Here is a 14,285-nt window from a genome sequence, read left to right on the forward strand (position 1 = left end):
CTTCACTATCATTGAACTTGATGGTAGGGACCGGGAGTTCCACACAGCCGTTAGTGGTTAAGTCCAAGGCCAGAGAACCCCATGCCCTTAGTTCAGAAAAGACACTGGCAAAGGTTTTCAGACAAAATTCTTTACAACTCATATTTGACATCCTGACTTAGCTTTGCACAGACCAGTTATTTATCTCACCTCCTTCGCTGAGAGCCATGAATTTTCTTTTACTTCGAATAAAGGCAATTTTAATAGATTTATATTCAGTTAATATTTATGAAACATCTCCCTTGTGCCAAGCCCTCTCACATAACTTATCTTAATTAATTTAAATCCCAATATGATATCAGGAGCCTCCACCTGCCCTTTATAAGAATAGTGTCTGATGGGAGTTTTGGAAGTAATTTTCTTTGTGCCTAAATACAGCAATTCCTTTCACCCACAGACATTTCACCCATAGACAATCTCATTTTGCCCAAAGGCTGATTACAGTGTATATAATTAGTATTAACCTGATAACTTTTTCTGCCTCTTCTTCCTTTGTTGCTAAACCCTTCTCTGACATCAGCTGCAGTTCTGGAATCACCTGTTGGTTCACATCCATTCTAGGGGGAAGGTCTTGTCTGTCTGACATCGAGAAGTCTGTTTCATGTGAGAGTAAGCCAATCAAGAGTTAAGAATTCTAGTTCATTTCTCTGGCTAGCTGGGAGTTTGCCAAATTCCTCCTCTTTTTGTTTTGACCCTTGTTAAAAATATTTAAATATGTGACTATTCTTTCCTGTCTGTAAGAGTATTCTGAACATAATTTAATTTAATGTTGCTTCTATTAAGAATCTCTTATTGCCCCAGGGTCATCAGTCTGAACATCTCTTTTTGTGTGATAAATGCTGAAGGTAAGCTAGTTGTCACTGAGGCTTCTATTTTCCCCGGTACATTACCTAGAATATTTTTTCCTTTTGGTTTTTTTTTTAACTAAGTCTAAGTACTGGATACTAGCTTTTTATCCTATGAATCTCCTTTCTTTCCTGAACAGGCAGAAGAAAAATAAGGTTCAGATTAGTTCAGTTTTTTCATTTATTGAGGCTTATTATTGAAGTGTATGTTTGAAGATCTGTCACTTGGAGCAACTTACTTTATAGAACAAACCAAAAGAGTTAAGTTTTTTTAAAAACACTCCTTTGAGAACTGGTTGGTTGGCTTTCTTTATGAAATAGTGTAGCTTTGTAACTGGTCCTTCCTGCTTTCGGGACTCCTGGAAATCATCATATATACTCTGAATTTCCATGTACCTCACCCCAGTAACAGAGGTATTGTTTTACATCTACTTGAACAGTTTGGTTGATACCGTTTCTGAAATCAGGAAACTCTGTTGAAAGCCTGTATGAGCTTTAGAGTCAGAGGGACTTGTGTCTTGGGATCTGAGGCCTCTGGACATGACTTCTCAATGGTAAATGGCAGTGACCATGCCTAACTTGCAAGATTGTTTTAGGAAGCAGATGAGATGATACAAATTAAGCAGTCAGGTAGAATTTAAATGTTCTCACTGCAAAAAAAAAAAAGATAAATATGTGTTAATTAACTAGATGGGAGGAATCTTTTCACATGGTGTTTATATATGTGTATGTATATATATATATATATATATATATATAAAGCATGATGTACACTTTATTTTATTTTTTTAATTTTTATTTTATTTGGAGTATAGTTGATACACAGTTACAAGTGTACAGCAAAGTGATTCAGTTATTCCCATACAAGTATCCATTCTTTTTCAAATTCTTTTCCCATTTAGGTTATTATAGAATATTGAGCTGAGTTCCCTGTGCTATACAGTAGGTCCTTGTTGCTTATCTGTTTTAAATATGGTAGTGTGTATGATCTTACAAGCTTATCTGTCAATTATACCTCAGTAAAGCTGGAAGAAAAGAAATAAAGCACTCAGTATACATAGTAAGCACTCAAAAAATGATAACTATTTTGTCACTATTCATTTGCTTATTGAATTCATACATTCATTCATTCAACATGGATTTACTGAAAGCCTACTATGTGCCAGACATTGGTTGTACCAAGATTAATAAGACCCATGTCCCTGCCCTAAGGAGCTTAGGGTTCACTGAGAAATACATTTAGTTCGACAAGTTTATATCGAATGCCCACTATGGACCAAGTGCTTTGCTTGTTATCATCTTGATGCCACATGATGAGTTCTCAACTGGGAAATTTCATCTACTTAGGAAGCCAGAATGTAGCCTCTGGAAATAACCAAGTACTGATTCAATGTAATTTTACATACTTTGGGAATTCAGAATAAGAAGGCTGGGTCCGGTTTTTTTTACTAGTGTTTGTTGTTGGCAGAGAGCAGAGGCACTCAAAATTTCAGATGTCTAAATGATTCCTGAATCTGTGCCAGAGGTATGGGGAGATCTCATGTATACATCTGCGCACTCAACTTAGAATCGATATTGACAGTTCAGGTTGACATCAGCAGCACTGGCCTCCTGGAAGTGATAGCTATAAACTGAATAGCAGTCTTCTCTCCTCCAGGGATAGATGCTCAAGCTGTCCCCTTCCTCCTGGAATGCCCTTCTCTGTCTATGGCCTGGCTATCGCCTATCAATCTTTTCAAATTAGTCTCAGCTCAATTATATCCTCCAGAAAACCCTCTCTCCTTCTCACTGTCACAACACTTAGCCACACTCTACTATAGTTGTTGATTCACAGTTCTGATTTTCTTACTGGACCATGAACTGCTTGCTTCTTCCTTGATCCTCAGTTGCCAAATCTGTAGAAGAAACTCAAAGATGATTGATAGTTAAAAGTCCTTTCCAAGACTGTCATTCTATGACCTACCAGATCCAGTCTGACAGACACAACCAATGTGGAAGATGGGAATGGGATACTTTGGGGTATATATTGAAATTAAATGGAAAGAATGAAGACTTGGAGATAGTACTAGAAAACCCAGGCTCTCTCAAAGTCTCAGGCACACTGTGCTGTGTCAGGGCAGGTGTTTAACACACAAATCAGCACATATTCAAGAAACCAGGGCACAGCAGAAAGTGCACAGGCTCTGAAGTCAGACGGGTCTGGCTACTATTCTCTAGCCAAATAACCCTGGGTATGTTATTTCTCCTTTTGAAGCCTCAGTTTCCCCTTCTGTAAAACAGGGATGGAAATGCCTGCTTCAGAGATTGTAAAGATTTAAATAATAATATATGTAAAGTGCTTAGCCCACAGTAGGTGCTTAATAAATATTCTCTATTATTTTTATTTTCTCAGTTAGAAATCAGGATAAACTGTGAGCATGGGGTCTCAAATAAATATAATTTAGAACCTTTGTATCTTAGCATTAGAAGGTATCTTATGAATTGATCTTGTTAACTGCTGCAACATCTCCTGATAAAATGTAGATCTGGCCTCTGTTTGCGTAGTTCTAGTCAGGGGGCCCTTACCACCTCGCAAGGCAGCCTGTATCCTTATAAAATCATTAGTAGAAAGTTCTTCCTCTTATCAAGGCAAACAGCTACTCCCTCACTTTCTTCTATTGCCTGATTCTCATTCTTTCCCTTGGGACACCACATAGCAAGCCTACCCCTGACTTCCCATGCAGCCTTTCAAGTATTGGAAGGGGCTTTGAGCACCCCTAGAATCTTCTCTCCTTCAAGGTTAAAGCCCACAGGTCTTTCAGATGTGTCTCATGGGATCTGGTTCCATACCTCTTACCACCATCCTCTGGGAACATAGCAGAGAACAAAAAATACTTGGTTTCCGCCATCAGTGAATTGATATTCTGATTGGGGGGTGAGGGAGTGAGACAAGTCACCTGAAGGCAGGAACAATTTCTTGGTCATTGGAGGCACACTCGTAGTATCTAGCATGTAGTAGGTGTCAGTTATTTGTGGAATTAGTATGCCTATTGCATGCTATGTACTCCAATGTGAAAGAAAAGCATCAGAAACATTCTCTACCTTTGAGGAGGTTGGGACCTCATTCAGAAGATAGCATCCTCAGACGCAACGGTGTAAGGCAGTATCTACTAGGGCATGGGAGACGAAAGAAAAGAAACCAGCATCTATTGAGCCTCTGTTATATACCAGGCACTTTACATGCATTATCACTTTCAATACTCCTAATAACACCATGAAAAAAGTAATATTAAGTCCATTTTGCAGATGAGATTACTCTAGCAAAAAGGGGCAAAGTAAGAATGCAAAATCTGCGGATGAAAAGAAATAGCATATATTAAGAAATCCTGAGAGCTTTCCTGTCAGAGCTTCCCTTCCCTGTGACTATGGGTTAGGTGTGTAGTTTTCTCAGAAATCAGGGTGTGGAGAGGTTCACTTAACTTAGCCACGGTCACAGAGCAATAAGCTGAAGCTGCATTTCTTACAAGTCCCCAGTGATGCCAGTGATGCTGGTACAGGGATCACACTTAGAGTAGCAAGACTTTAAACCATACTTAATTTGAGGGAATTGTGTGAACTACCAAAAGAAAATAAATCCTCTGATTAGTTGGCTCTACTAACACTGAGTTTGCAGGAGAAAATCCGAGACTCAGACTGTCCAGCAAGTGTAAACACCCACAGAGGTGAGCTGGGAAGGAACAGAGCCATGGATGCTCTAGAATCTCAAAGCATCCCAGTCACTGTGAAGAAGGGGAAGAGTTCCCAACACAAGGGGTGTGCATCCCCTTGAGTTCTTGCCTGATGCCCGACACCGCTGTGCCTTTGCAGAGAGACCAAACCCTGTGGAGAAAAGGCGTGAGCTGGGAAGTCACACAGGCCTGAGTTCATTCAAATCCTAGCCTGGAGGCCTACTCCCTGGTTGACTTGGGGCAGGCTATTTAACATTTCTTAGCCTCACTTTCCTTATCTTTACAATGGGCCTAATGGTACCCATTTCGAACAGGATGAAATTAGGTAATTTTAGTAAGCCACTTAGCAGAGTGCCTGGCACAAAGTAGGCACTGGATAAACTGTAGCTTCTGTTCATCCACATGTTAATATAGTTAATCCTCACGGTGATCCTTTGATTGTGAAGATAAGGGATTATCCCTGTTTTTCCAGATAAGGGAACAGGCTGGTGAAGCTTAAATGAATTAAGCAAGGATATACAGCAAGTACAGTTTTGGGCCACACATACATGAGTACATGCAGTAACAGCCTCAGAGCTCTCTGACCCTCTTTAGGGTGTGTTGAAGTAGATTTCAAGGCAGTGGACAACAGGGAAAGTCATCTCAGGGCTGGCAGGGAGGGAGTCCTAGGATTTGAAGTTGGCTGAGGTTATCCCAGCATGTGGATTACTGCCCTGCAGGTGATCTTGAGGTGACTGGGGATTTGATCACGTGCTTTGAGAACAGAATTTCAGCCTGAGCTAGGGGTTCTAACATCCACAAAAATTCCTTACTCAACTCAGAAGGTTTCATCAACAGCAGGTACCCATCTGGCTGCCCCCTTGGGGGCTTTGCAGATGAGGGAAGTAGCTGTTCGGTTTCTGGAGAATGATGGTCTTTGGAGAAAGAAAGAGCAATGTGTGCAGGTTGGCAGTGCAGAAATGCTGAGGCTCCTTCCGGTCAGCCCTGTGAGGGGACAGCTTCTCGGCTGCTGCCATCAGCCATAAGGATGTCATATTTAGGGTCCTGCTGTCATAACCCCCAGGACCCCAAAGGCAAGGGAAAGCAACTTCTATCCAGAATGACTGGGAAATGAGGGGTTATAATCAGCTATGATGGTGACATTTCCTAGCACTTGAATACAATAAAAGTGCTTAACACAAACTATTGAAGGTAATTTACTTTTTTCTCAGGTGGTTCAAAACAACTTCAGAGATATTTCAGGGCCTCAGTATAGTTGTCAACAACACTTTAGTTCCAGTGGAGTAACTGTGGTAATGGCAAAGGGGACTAGATTTGGAGTCAAAAGATCTATACCAAGGGGTGAGCAAACTATGGCCCAAAGGCCAAATTGAGCCCATTGCCTCTTTCTTTCTAAATAAAGTTTTATTGGCACTCAGCCATGCTCATTAGTTTACATATTGTACATGGCAGCCTTCACGCTACAATGGCAGTGTCATCATGACAGACTGGAAGACCCACCAACCCTAAACTATTTACTGTCTCACCCTAAACATAAAACAGTTTGCCAACCCCTGATCTAGACTCAGTTTCAGCTATTCAGGGATAGTAGAGCAAATCACTGTTCTCTCAGAGCTTCAGTTTCCACATCTATAAATGATGACTCTCTCTCCCACAGGGTTGTTGGGAGACTCAAATGCGACATAATGGGTGGAAAGGCACTTTGGAAACTCAGGATTTCTTTGGAAACGTGAGCCAGGGTGGTTTTTATTTTTCACCTGATCTGTGCTGGAGGGGAACCCACCAGGACATTTTTTGTTTGTGTTTTCCAGTCCCTGATGTCAGCTTGTTGTCCTGTTCTCCCTTTCTCACAAATACGAAATGAATTCCCCAGGTGCCCCTCTCATCCTCTTCTCCCTCCAAACATAAACACATCCTGGTCATGTGCTTCCAGCAACGGAGAATTAGTACAAGTGTATGTATCCATCTGTTCCCTTATCAAATATTTGTTGAGTACCTACCATGTTCAAGTACGCAGACTTTATAAACTCGTTCTTGTAGGGAGAAGTGTTTGCTTTCTAAGGGGAGAAGTTAGGTATAGAAATTATTATAACAGAAGAGAAATATTGCCACATTGTAGTACGAGGACACGTCGTGTCTTTGTGTGTGTATATGCACATGTGCGCAGTTTAAAAAATAGAAATATTCAGGTGCAGATTTAAGAAAAGCTTGTTAAAAACAAGAATCTGTTTAATCCAAAATACACTGAAGCGCCTTAAAAATGTAGCCATTATGTATAACAGTTTTCCCTTGGAAACTACATTCTAATTTTAAGTTTCTATCCCAAACTGCCAAGAATGCCTTTCTTGCCCATTCATGGTCACTGGGCCTCTTACCCAAACCTGCTGTTCAGGACTGCCAAGGACTGGTCACAAGTAAGGGTTGTAGATCACCTGGGCATCAAGGAGCAGGCAGTCACTATAGTTTCTAAATATTGGAGGTAGCCTTCATTTTATAATATTTTATCTTGTCTTTAATGATTTTGTTTTTTCTTTATTGATGATTCAATAAACGTAACTTCAATGATTTAATTTATATGTTTGGCTTGCTATCAAAATAAGCTCATAAACTGGGAACAAAATAAAGTTTGTTTTAATTTTCTGTTCTGAAATTACTGTTGCCATACCTGTATGGTCAAATCTTGCTGCTGCTGATAAAGGGAGACGATGAAGCTATTTGAGAAGAAGAAGAAAAAAAAACCTTATCCATTTCTGGGATGCAGATAGACACACTTAGTTCTAGGCTCCAGACTGGGCCCCCTGGGCCTTCCCAGCATGGTGGCTCTCTTGGTCCTCATAGAAATAGTGTTGGTATTCTTTGTGAATATGTTTCATTTGTATTTTTCTATGTTCTGTGTACAATTTAAATACAGAAATGCAAATCCAAAACCCATCACCAGTACATTGCCACCAAAATTAAAACATAAAATTCTTCCTCATTTTACTCTCCCTCACTACTAAAACAGTTTCTGAAAGAAATGAGGCTTGGGTTTTTATATTTTCTACCTAGGGATTTAACCCTCTCAAGAGTGTTTTAAAAGAATATGCTTAGCTCCACTGAATATTTTTTATGAGACTTGGCTGTATTCCTTCTATGATGGCAAAGAAGCAAGTAAAGAAGCCTGTTCATGAACTAGGCTAACCACAGGTAGTTTTATTGTGCTGCCAGTTTATCTCATATCTTTCAATTCACAGGCAAGCCTTTCCACCTCTCTCCTCCTCCTATTCAGTGCAGTGTCCTGTTTTAGAGTTTGCAGTTCATTATTTTATATCAAGGAAAATCTCTGATCTTTTATCCCTTTCCTTTCTGAAACGGTGTTCATCTAGTTTTTAGTTTTCCCCAAAGCACCCTCATTCTTGACGTTAAATGCAGTCTCTCTCTAAACCTAGAGCAGGTGAGCATAACACAGTTGTGCTAATTGCAGTCAGGTACTAAGGTGATGGTGGGTTTGGGACTACACAGGCAGGTGGGTAGATATGGCATATCTTGCTGGGCAGGAGTCTTTCCTTCACTTGACCTTCAGAACCTTCCTAGAATCTGAGTGTGTTTTCCTTCCTCCTGAAGCAAAGTTCTAAAATAAAGATAAAATATAGACTATAAAAATCATAGCCACTATATATATTTAAGATTTCCATAAATATATGAATAATTGGAAAGAAAGATAGTATATCAGGGAACATACACCACTGGTAGGCATGATAAATTCTTCCACATATATTCCATCAGTACAATGAGTCATTGATAAGTGGTTAAGTGCAGTTAAGTGGTGAGTGTTTTGTCTATATTTTTCATATTTCACTGTAATTTTATACAAATTAAATTTAGTTGGATAGATTGACTCTGTCTGACCTGTTTCCTAGAACTCATACATAAGGTTTGTCATTGAGATTATTACTTTAAAAATGCCCTCTAAAGCCCCTCAATTTGGTGCATGACTGTTTAAAAGAAATAACGGTAAGACTATTTTACAGCAATTTTTAAGGCTTCTCTTATATACAAGGTAAATAGGACTGATAAATTTGCATGATGAAAATAGATTTAATTAGGTGAATTTAGCTAGGCTTGATGAGGTGAAGCTGAATTTAGGATGAATGATATTTTTAAACAAATGAATTAGTCTCATGTATTTTCGGATTTGCAAAAAATTTTCTGAGAACATGTAGCAGGGTCTTGCATTCACACACACCTCTTTCTCTAACTCTTACTCTCCTGTGTGTGTGTGCGTGTGCACGCGTGCACTTGCCACTCATACACACACACCACTCACACACCACACATAACACAGTGAAATAGAGAAGGGCCCCGGTAGCTACAGCGTGCTCAACATTTTCTCCCCCTTCTTCATTTACTAATTCTGGCTGGTGAAGGGCATATCTGGCGAAGTTTGCCCCTGTCTTTCCTGTTCTAACCCTGTTATTCCAAAACAGAAGGAATATCCTAATGTATTGTCATTTGGGGTTTTCCATTTTGGGGACAAAAACGCAATTGAGTTTCCTCATGATTCTCTTTACTTCCACCCTATAAAGGATAATAAAGTCACCCATTTTCTGATCCGGAACCCAACTTGTTTTCCCAGGTTCCCTCCTACGACCAACACAAACACAGACATTTACCAGCAAAACAGAAGCTGTTGGAAAGATTTTTTGGCTGCTGAAGTGGGCTCCTGTCACCAGGACATGGCAGACTTTTTGCTGTATTGTCTCCCAGCCCTGGTCTGAGTGTACTCCAAAGAGTGCTTTATGTAATCAGTCTTTCCTGACATGTGACGTCCTGCCATTTTCCTCCCCTTCGGCTCTGCTGCCGCCCACAAATCAATAACATTGCCTGGGAAGTTCAAGCTGGTTTTGCAGCCACCCTAAGCTCTGTATTTCTTAAAGAGTATGTCAGAAAATGTAAAGTTTCCTAATGATATTTTTGGCTGATGACACATGGCAGAGCTGATGGACTATTTATAATCAGTGGCACGATCGCAAGCACATTATTTTTATTTCACTTAGAGGGGGAGCCCTGTCACTTGCTACCTCTCTTTTCAGACAAGTTGATGCCATCTTCACCTAAAGTAGCTAAATCCTCTTTGCAGAGTGTATTTGCACTCCCTCCTTTGTGTTAGGAGCTCCCCAGTTCTTTCCAGTAGAACCCCCCCTCCTTTTTTTATTTTTCTTAGGCTGGGGGAATGATGAGGGCAATGAATGATTTGTTGCAACTGCTTTAAATTCTGGCCATGCCTTCACTATAAATGTCTCCAGTCTTTGCTGCTCAGATCTTGCTACAGTCCTCTGAGTGTAGGCATGGCTGGCATGACTGAGGCAGCAGACACTGCTACTGCATCCAGCACTTGTCCCAATTTTACAGGACTGAGCATAGCAGAGCTGTCTTTTGTTGAGCAGCTACTATGTTCTAGGTAGGCATTCCATGCTCAATATCTCGTTAACCCTCTCAAACCTGTCTGTGGCGAGTGCTGTTATCTGCAGAGAAGAAACGTCGGGGGAAAACAGGAGATTAAGTGAATTCTCTTCAGAGTCACACAGCTGATAGGAAAAGCCCCAGGACTCCAGTTCAGATCTCTTCTAACAAACCACACCCGCTCTTTTTCCACTGCCCTGCCCTGCCTCTTCCCAATTAAGTGGACACTTGTGTGTATATGGTGTGGACGTGCAGGGGCACTTAACCATTCCCAGCTGGGGCAGCTCCTGTGAGTTTAAAGGCTGACCAGAGTGAGAGATGGAAGAACTAGAAACTTCTCAACCTGGGAGTAAACCCTGGTATAAAAGGAACCATGTACTAGAGGGTTTTGACGCACTGCAATGGGAAGTGTTACCTCTATAAAGATAATGAGCTCTCTCTCTCTCTTTTTTAAAAAATGTTTCCACAGGACAGAGTTTAGGGTATGGATTCGTTAACTATATTGATCCAAAGGATGCAGAGAAAGCCATCAACACTTTAAATGGACTCAGACTCCAGACCAAAACCATAAAGGTAAGAGGTTACATGTTAGCTCCTTATTTGGGAGGCACTGGTTAAATTTCATTCCTTTGATCTAATAAATTCAGGCTACGAGGGAGCTGGCAGTGGCGTTCTTTATTTATTATTCAAAGGACATTTACCATCCACTGTACTAAGTGAGGGACACAGATCATTACAGAAGAAAGAGCTGAGGGTTGAGTAGAGGGAGGGGACCACAAGCTGTGGGACCTACAATCCAGAGAGCAGGTAAGATGCCAGGGACGACTACCCCCATCAAGAATGCCTGTGAGCTCAAGCCTGCAAAGATGGTCAGAGCAGAGCCAAGGGAAGAAGCTGTTCCAGGCAGAGGGAACAACACATGCAAAGCTGTGAAAATGTATATAAACATTGTGAGTGGGGAACGACTTATAGAACACACTATGGCCTGAGGTTGAGCAGGGAGATGATGAAAAGATGAGGATAGGCGGTGGGCAGGGCCTCACATGCGAGGCCAAGCATCTTGGTTTTACCTAAAGGTGAAGAGGACCCTCCTAAACAAGACTTGAAAAGGAAAAATCAGTTTAAAAGAAATGCACTGGTGTAAGAGGGACAGGTACTACAGCATCTGGGGAGGAATGAAAAAGTAAACATTCTAGCAATCCAAAAATAATCAGGCTGGTGGATAATATCTCAGGAGGGGTTGTTTCAAGTCCAAAAAGAAAAACAGTCCCCCAGCGCCTGCTCCTCCAAATGGACATTTCTGTGGCTGGATAGTCGCTCTCTCTGTTCAGACTTGACCTTGGGAGGGTCCTTGAGGAGGTGGTGCTGTTTGCTTTTGGCCGCTGCCCCCTGACAGCCAGTGGTGGTCTCCTGGATGGAGCCTGCCTCTTCCTCAGCCTCCCTCTCCCTTCTTCCCCCACCTCCAGGCAGCATCCGGTTTGGGGGCAGCTGCCAGCTGATTAATGAGTCCCATCCTTCATAGCCTATTAAACCATGGGGAGGTGTCTCCTGGGCGCTCTTATCCTCACGACAGCAGGTCTGACGCAAAGTAGGACAAAAGAGAAACCTCTCCCAGAATGGAAAGCTATAGATGGCACCAGCTCTCAGCATTTGAAAACACAAAACCAGAACTTTTGGTTTCAACAGAGCTACTTTTCCAACATCCAGACTGACAGGAGGCTACGGGTGTAAGAAAATCTTAGCTGGGAGGTAATCAAAACAAAAACAAAACAAAACAGAAACCTTCTCTTTTTGGAATATATTACGTGGTTATCTTTCTTTCTGTTTCTCTCTCTTTTATATCTATCTTTCTTTCTTTGTTCTTTCTTTCTTCCTTTCTTTCTCTCTTTTTCTTTCTTTCTTTCTTTTTCTTTCTTTCTTCCTCCACTCCCTCCCTCCTCCTTTCTTTCCTTCCTTCCATCCTTGCTTCCTTCTTTCCTTTCTTTTAAGCCACTCTACTTTTGCAGTTTAGTTTAGCTTATTTTCTAAAGATGATCACTTTCCTGATCTCATACAGTCTGGGCTTCACAAAGACCCCAAAATGGGCTTGACACAGGTTGCGTCAGTCTCAGCTTAGAATCAGTCCCTGTGAGTTCTCTAAGGGAGAAATAATCGAGAGTTGTTTAATTATGGGGTAGTCCTCTGAGAGACAGGAGCATTAATTTCTTTCAAAGGAAAAACATACCTATTTTAAATGCTTTGAGATGGGATGCTCTTGTCACCTGATTCTTTGATGAGGCCACAGCAGTTTGAGAGGTGTCTTTGTGGGTTTGGTTGATTTTTCTGTGTTATCCAGTTCAGCATTAGAATGTCAGACATCTGCTCGTCCCTTGATGCTCTTCCCTAATCTTGAACTGAGAAAGATGCTTTTCTCTCCTCTACAGTTTTCTTAAAACCCAAACCTCCCCAAGAGCTTAGGGTCAAATTCTTAGCCATCCATTCTGCTTTTTTAAAATAAAGTATTCCTTGAAGCCATCGGAGATTCCCAAAAGGCTGAGTGGATCCGGCTTTTCTGATCTCAGAATGCCACCCCCCCTGGTCCATGATGCCATCAGAAGAAGTGCTGTGTCTCAGTGGATCTTAGAAACAAGGAACATTGATTATTTTCTTTCTGTGAAGAACCAGTCAGCCTCCTTCCCATCTCTATATCCCTTTCCCCACTCCCTCACCCACCCTGTGCTCACCCTGCATCAAAATGCTGCCAACACATTTGCACCCAGCAGCAACGTGGGCTTCCGAGGCACTGTAGGATTCAAAATGCATGATGCCACGGCTGAATCAATAATTTCCATTCTCTACGATGAATGAAAATTTAATGTGCAAACCTGGGGATTTCAGCTCTTTCATTAAAGCGTTTATTTGCCATACTAAAAATTAAGTTTGAGTGATAGGTTCCTTTATTAACTTTTCTTCCCTTTCCTAAAGGGACACAGTGTTTCAGGTAAAAATCATATTAAAGGGAAGGAAAAAAGCAAACCCTTTTTGTGTGCTGTTAATAGTCTCATCATTTATTAATTTTTTTAAATTACTTTTCTGCCTTTCAGGCCACTATTTACTTCTTCTGCTTCAGTTTGCTTTGATAAGTGACATGAGATTTATCTCTTTGCTCTTATTCCCATGAAGGAATAAGATAACTTGCCTATCTGGATAAAACAAGTATCTTCTTTGGAAGCGTGCATCATAGAGATCTCCTCAGAATCATGTAGTACATGTTTGCAAACTTGGGTCAAGTCTGTCCCTCCTTTGGCTTCCTGCAAAACACACGACTTCAAATGTAATGTACAACGTAGATGCAGGAAAACCAAGAGTTAATTCCTAAGCTTTGAAGGTTAATGATGAACAGCTAGATTCAGGGACAGTTCTAGAAAGCCCTGAGGGAGTAGTGGAGACTATAGTGAGCTGGAGAGCACTAAAAAGGGCAGCTGTTCTTCGGCTACTACTGATTATTTAAACCCAGATCATTGTCAGATCTTCCACTTATTCAATAGAAACCAAAAGCTAGATATTTTATGCCAAATCTCCCAATTTTTAAAGGTTAAAAACCAACTCAAAAAATTTTAGAGCATTATGTAGGCAAGCCAAACAAAACTTAAGAGATGACTTACGGAGAAGCAGTTTGCAGCCTCTGAACTCAAATTTAAATGCACAAACACTATTTTGCATTTTGAAAGTGAATGATTCATTACTAGGCTGCTAGTAGAAGGTGCCCACAAATGATGGTTCCCTGTTAACAAATGTTCGTTTCCCCTTTATTAAGAGGGATGTAATGTGACTGTGTGTGAATACTGAGGGCACATGGAGGGCAAGACCAGGCCCCTGTCCTCAAGGAGAATACAATCTTAGCGTAGACACAGCATCAAAGCAGAGAAAGAGAATGCTTCATTAAATAAGCCCCTCTAAGTAGTGTGGATGACTGCAGATAACTTGCCTATCTGGGGACAAAAAACAAGTATCTTCATTGGAAGCATGCATTACAGAGATCTCCTTGGAACCATCTAGTACATGTTTGCAAGCACATGACTGCAGAGGAATTGTTCTTTGGATTATAACTTCTTTAGTGGGAGAAAGTGGCCAGGTTCCCACCCGTCTTGGAGTTTAGGCTCAGAGATGAAGTGACTTGTCCGAAGGCACACAAGTGGCCGGCAGTTGAGCTGAGTTAGCACCCAAAGGTGCCGTGAAAGATTCTTCCAGAAGAGGAGCTACTTAATATGTG

General features: G+C 41.1%; 1 protein-coding gene across 3 annotated transcripts in view; it reads left to right on the top strand.

Moving 5' to 3' along the window:
* ELAVL4 (ELAV like RNA binding protein 4) overlaps positions 1 to 14,285 on the top strand; it is an 85,337-nt gene that overhangs the window by 50,803 nt on the left and 20,249 nt on the right. For all 3 annotated transcript variants that reach the window (XM_068537962.1, XM_068537964.1, XM_068537963.1), the window contains one exon: positions 10,503 to 10,606. In XM_068537962.1, coding sequence (XP_068394063.1) covers positions 10,503 to 10,606 — 104 coding nt within the window. The remainder of the gene's footprint in view (positions 1 to 10,502; positions 10,607 to 14,285) is intronic.

The sequence above is a fragment of the Eschrichtius robustus genome, chromosome 3 (genome assembly GCF_028021215.1).
Source record: "Eschrichtius robustus isolate mEscRob2 chromosome 3, mEscRob2.pri, whole genome shotgun sequence".
Taxonomy (NCBI): Eukaryota; Metazoa; Chordata; class Mammalia; order Artiodactyla; family Eschrichtiidae; genus Eschrichtius; species Eschrichtius robustus.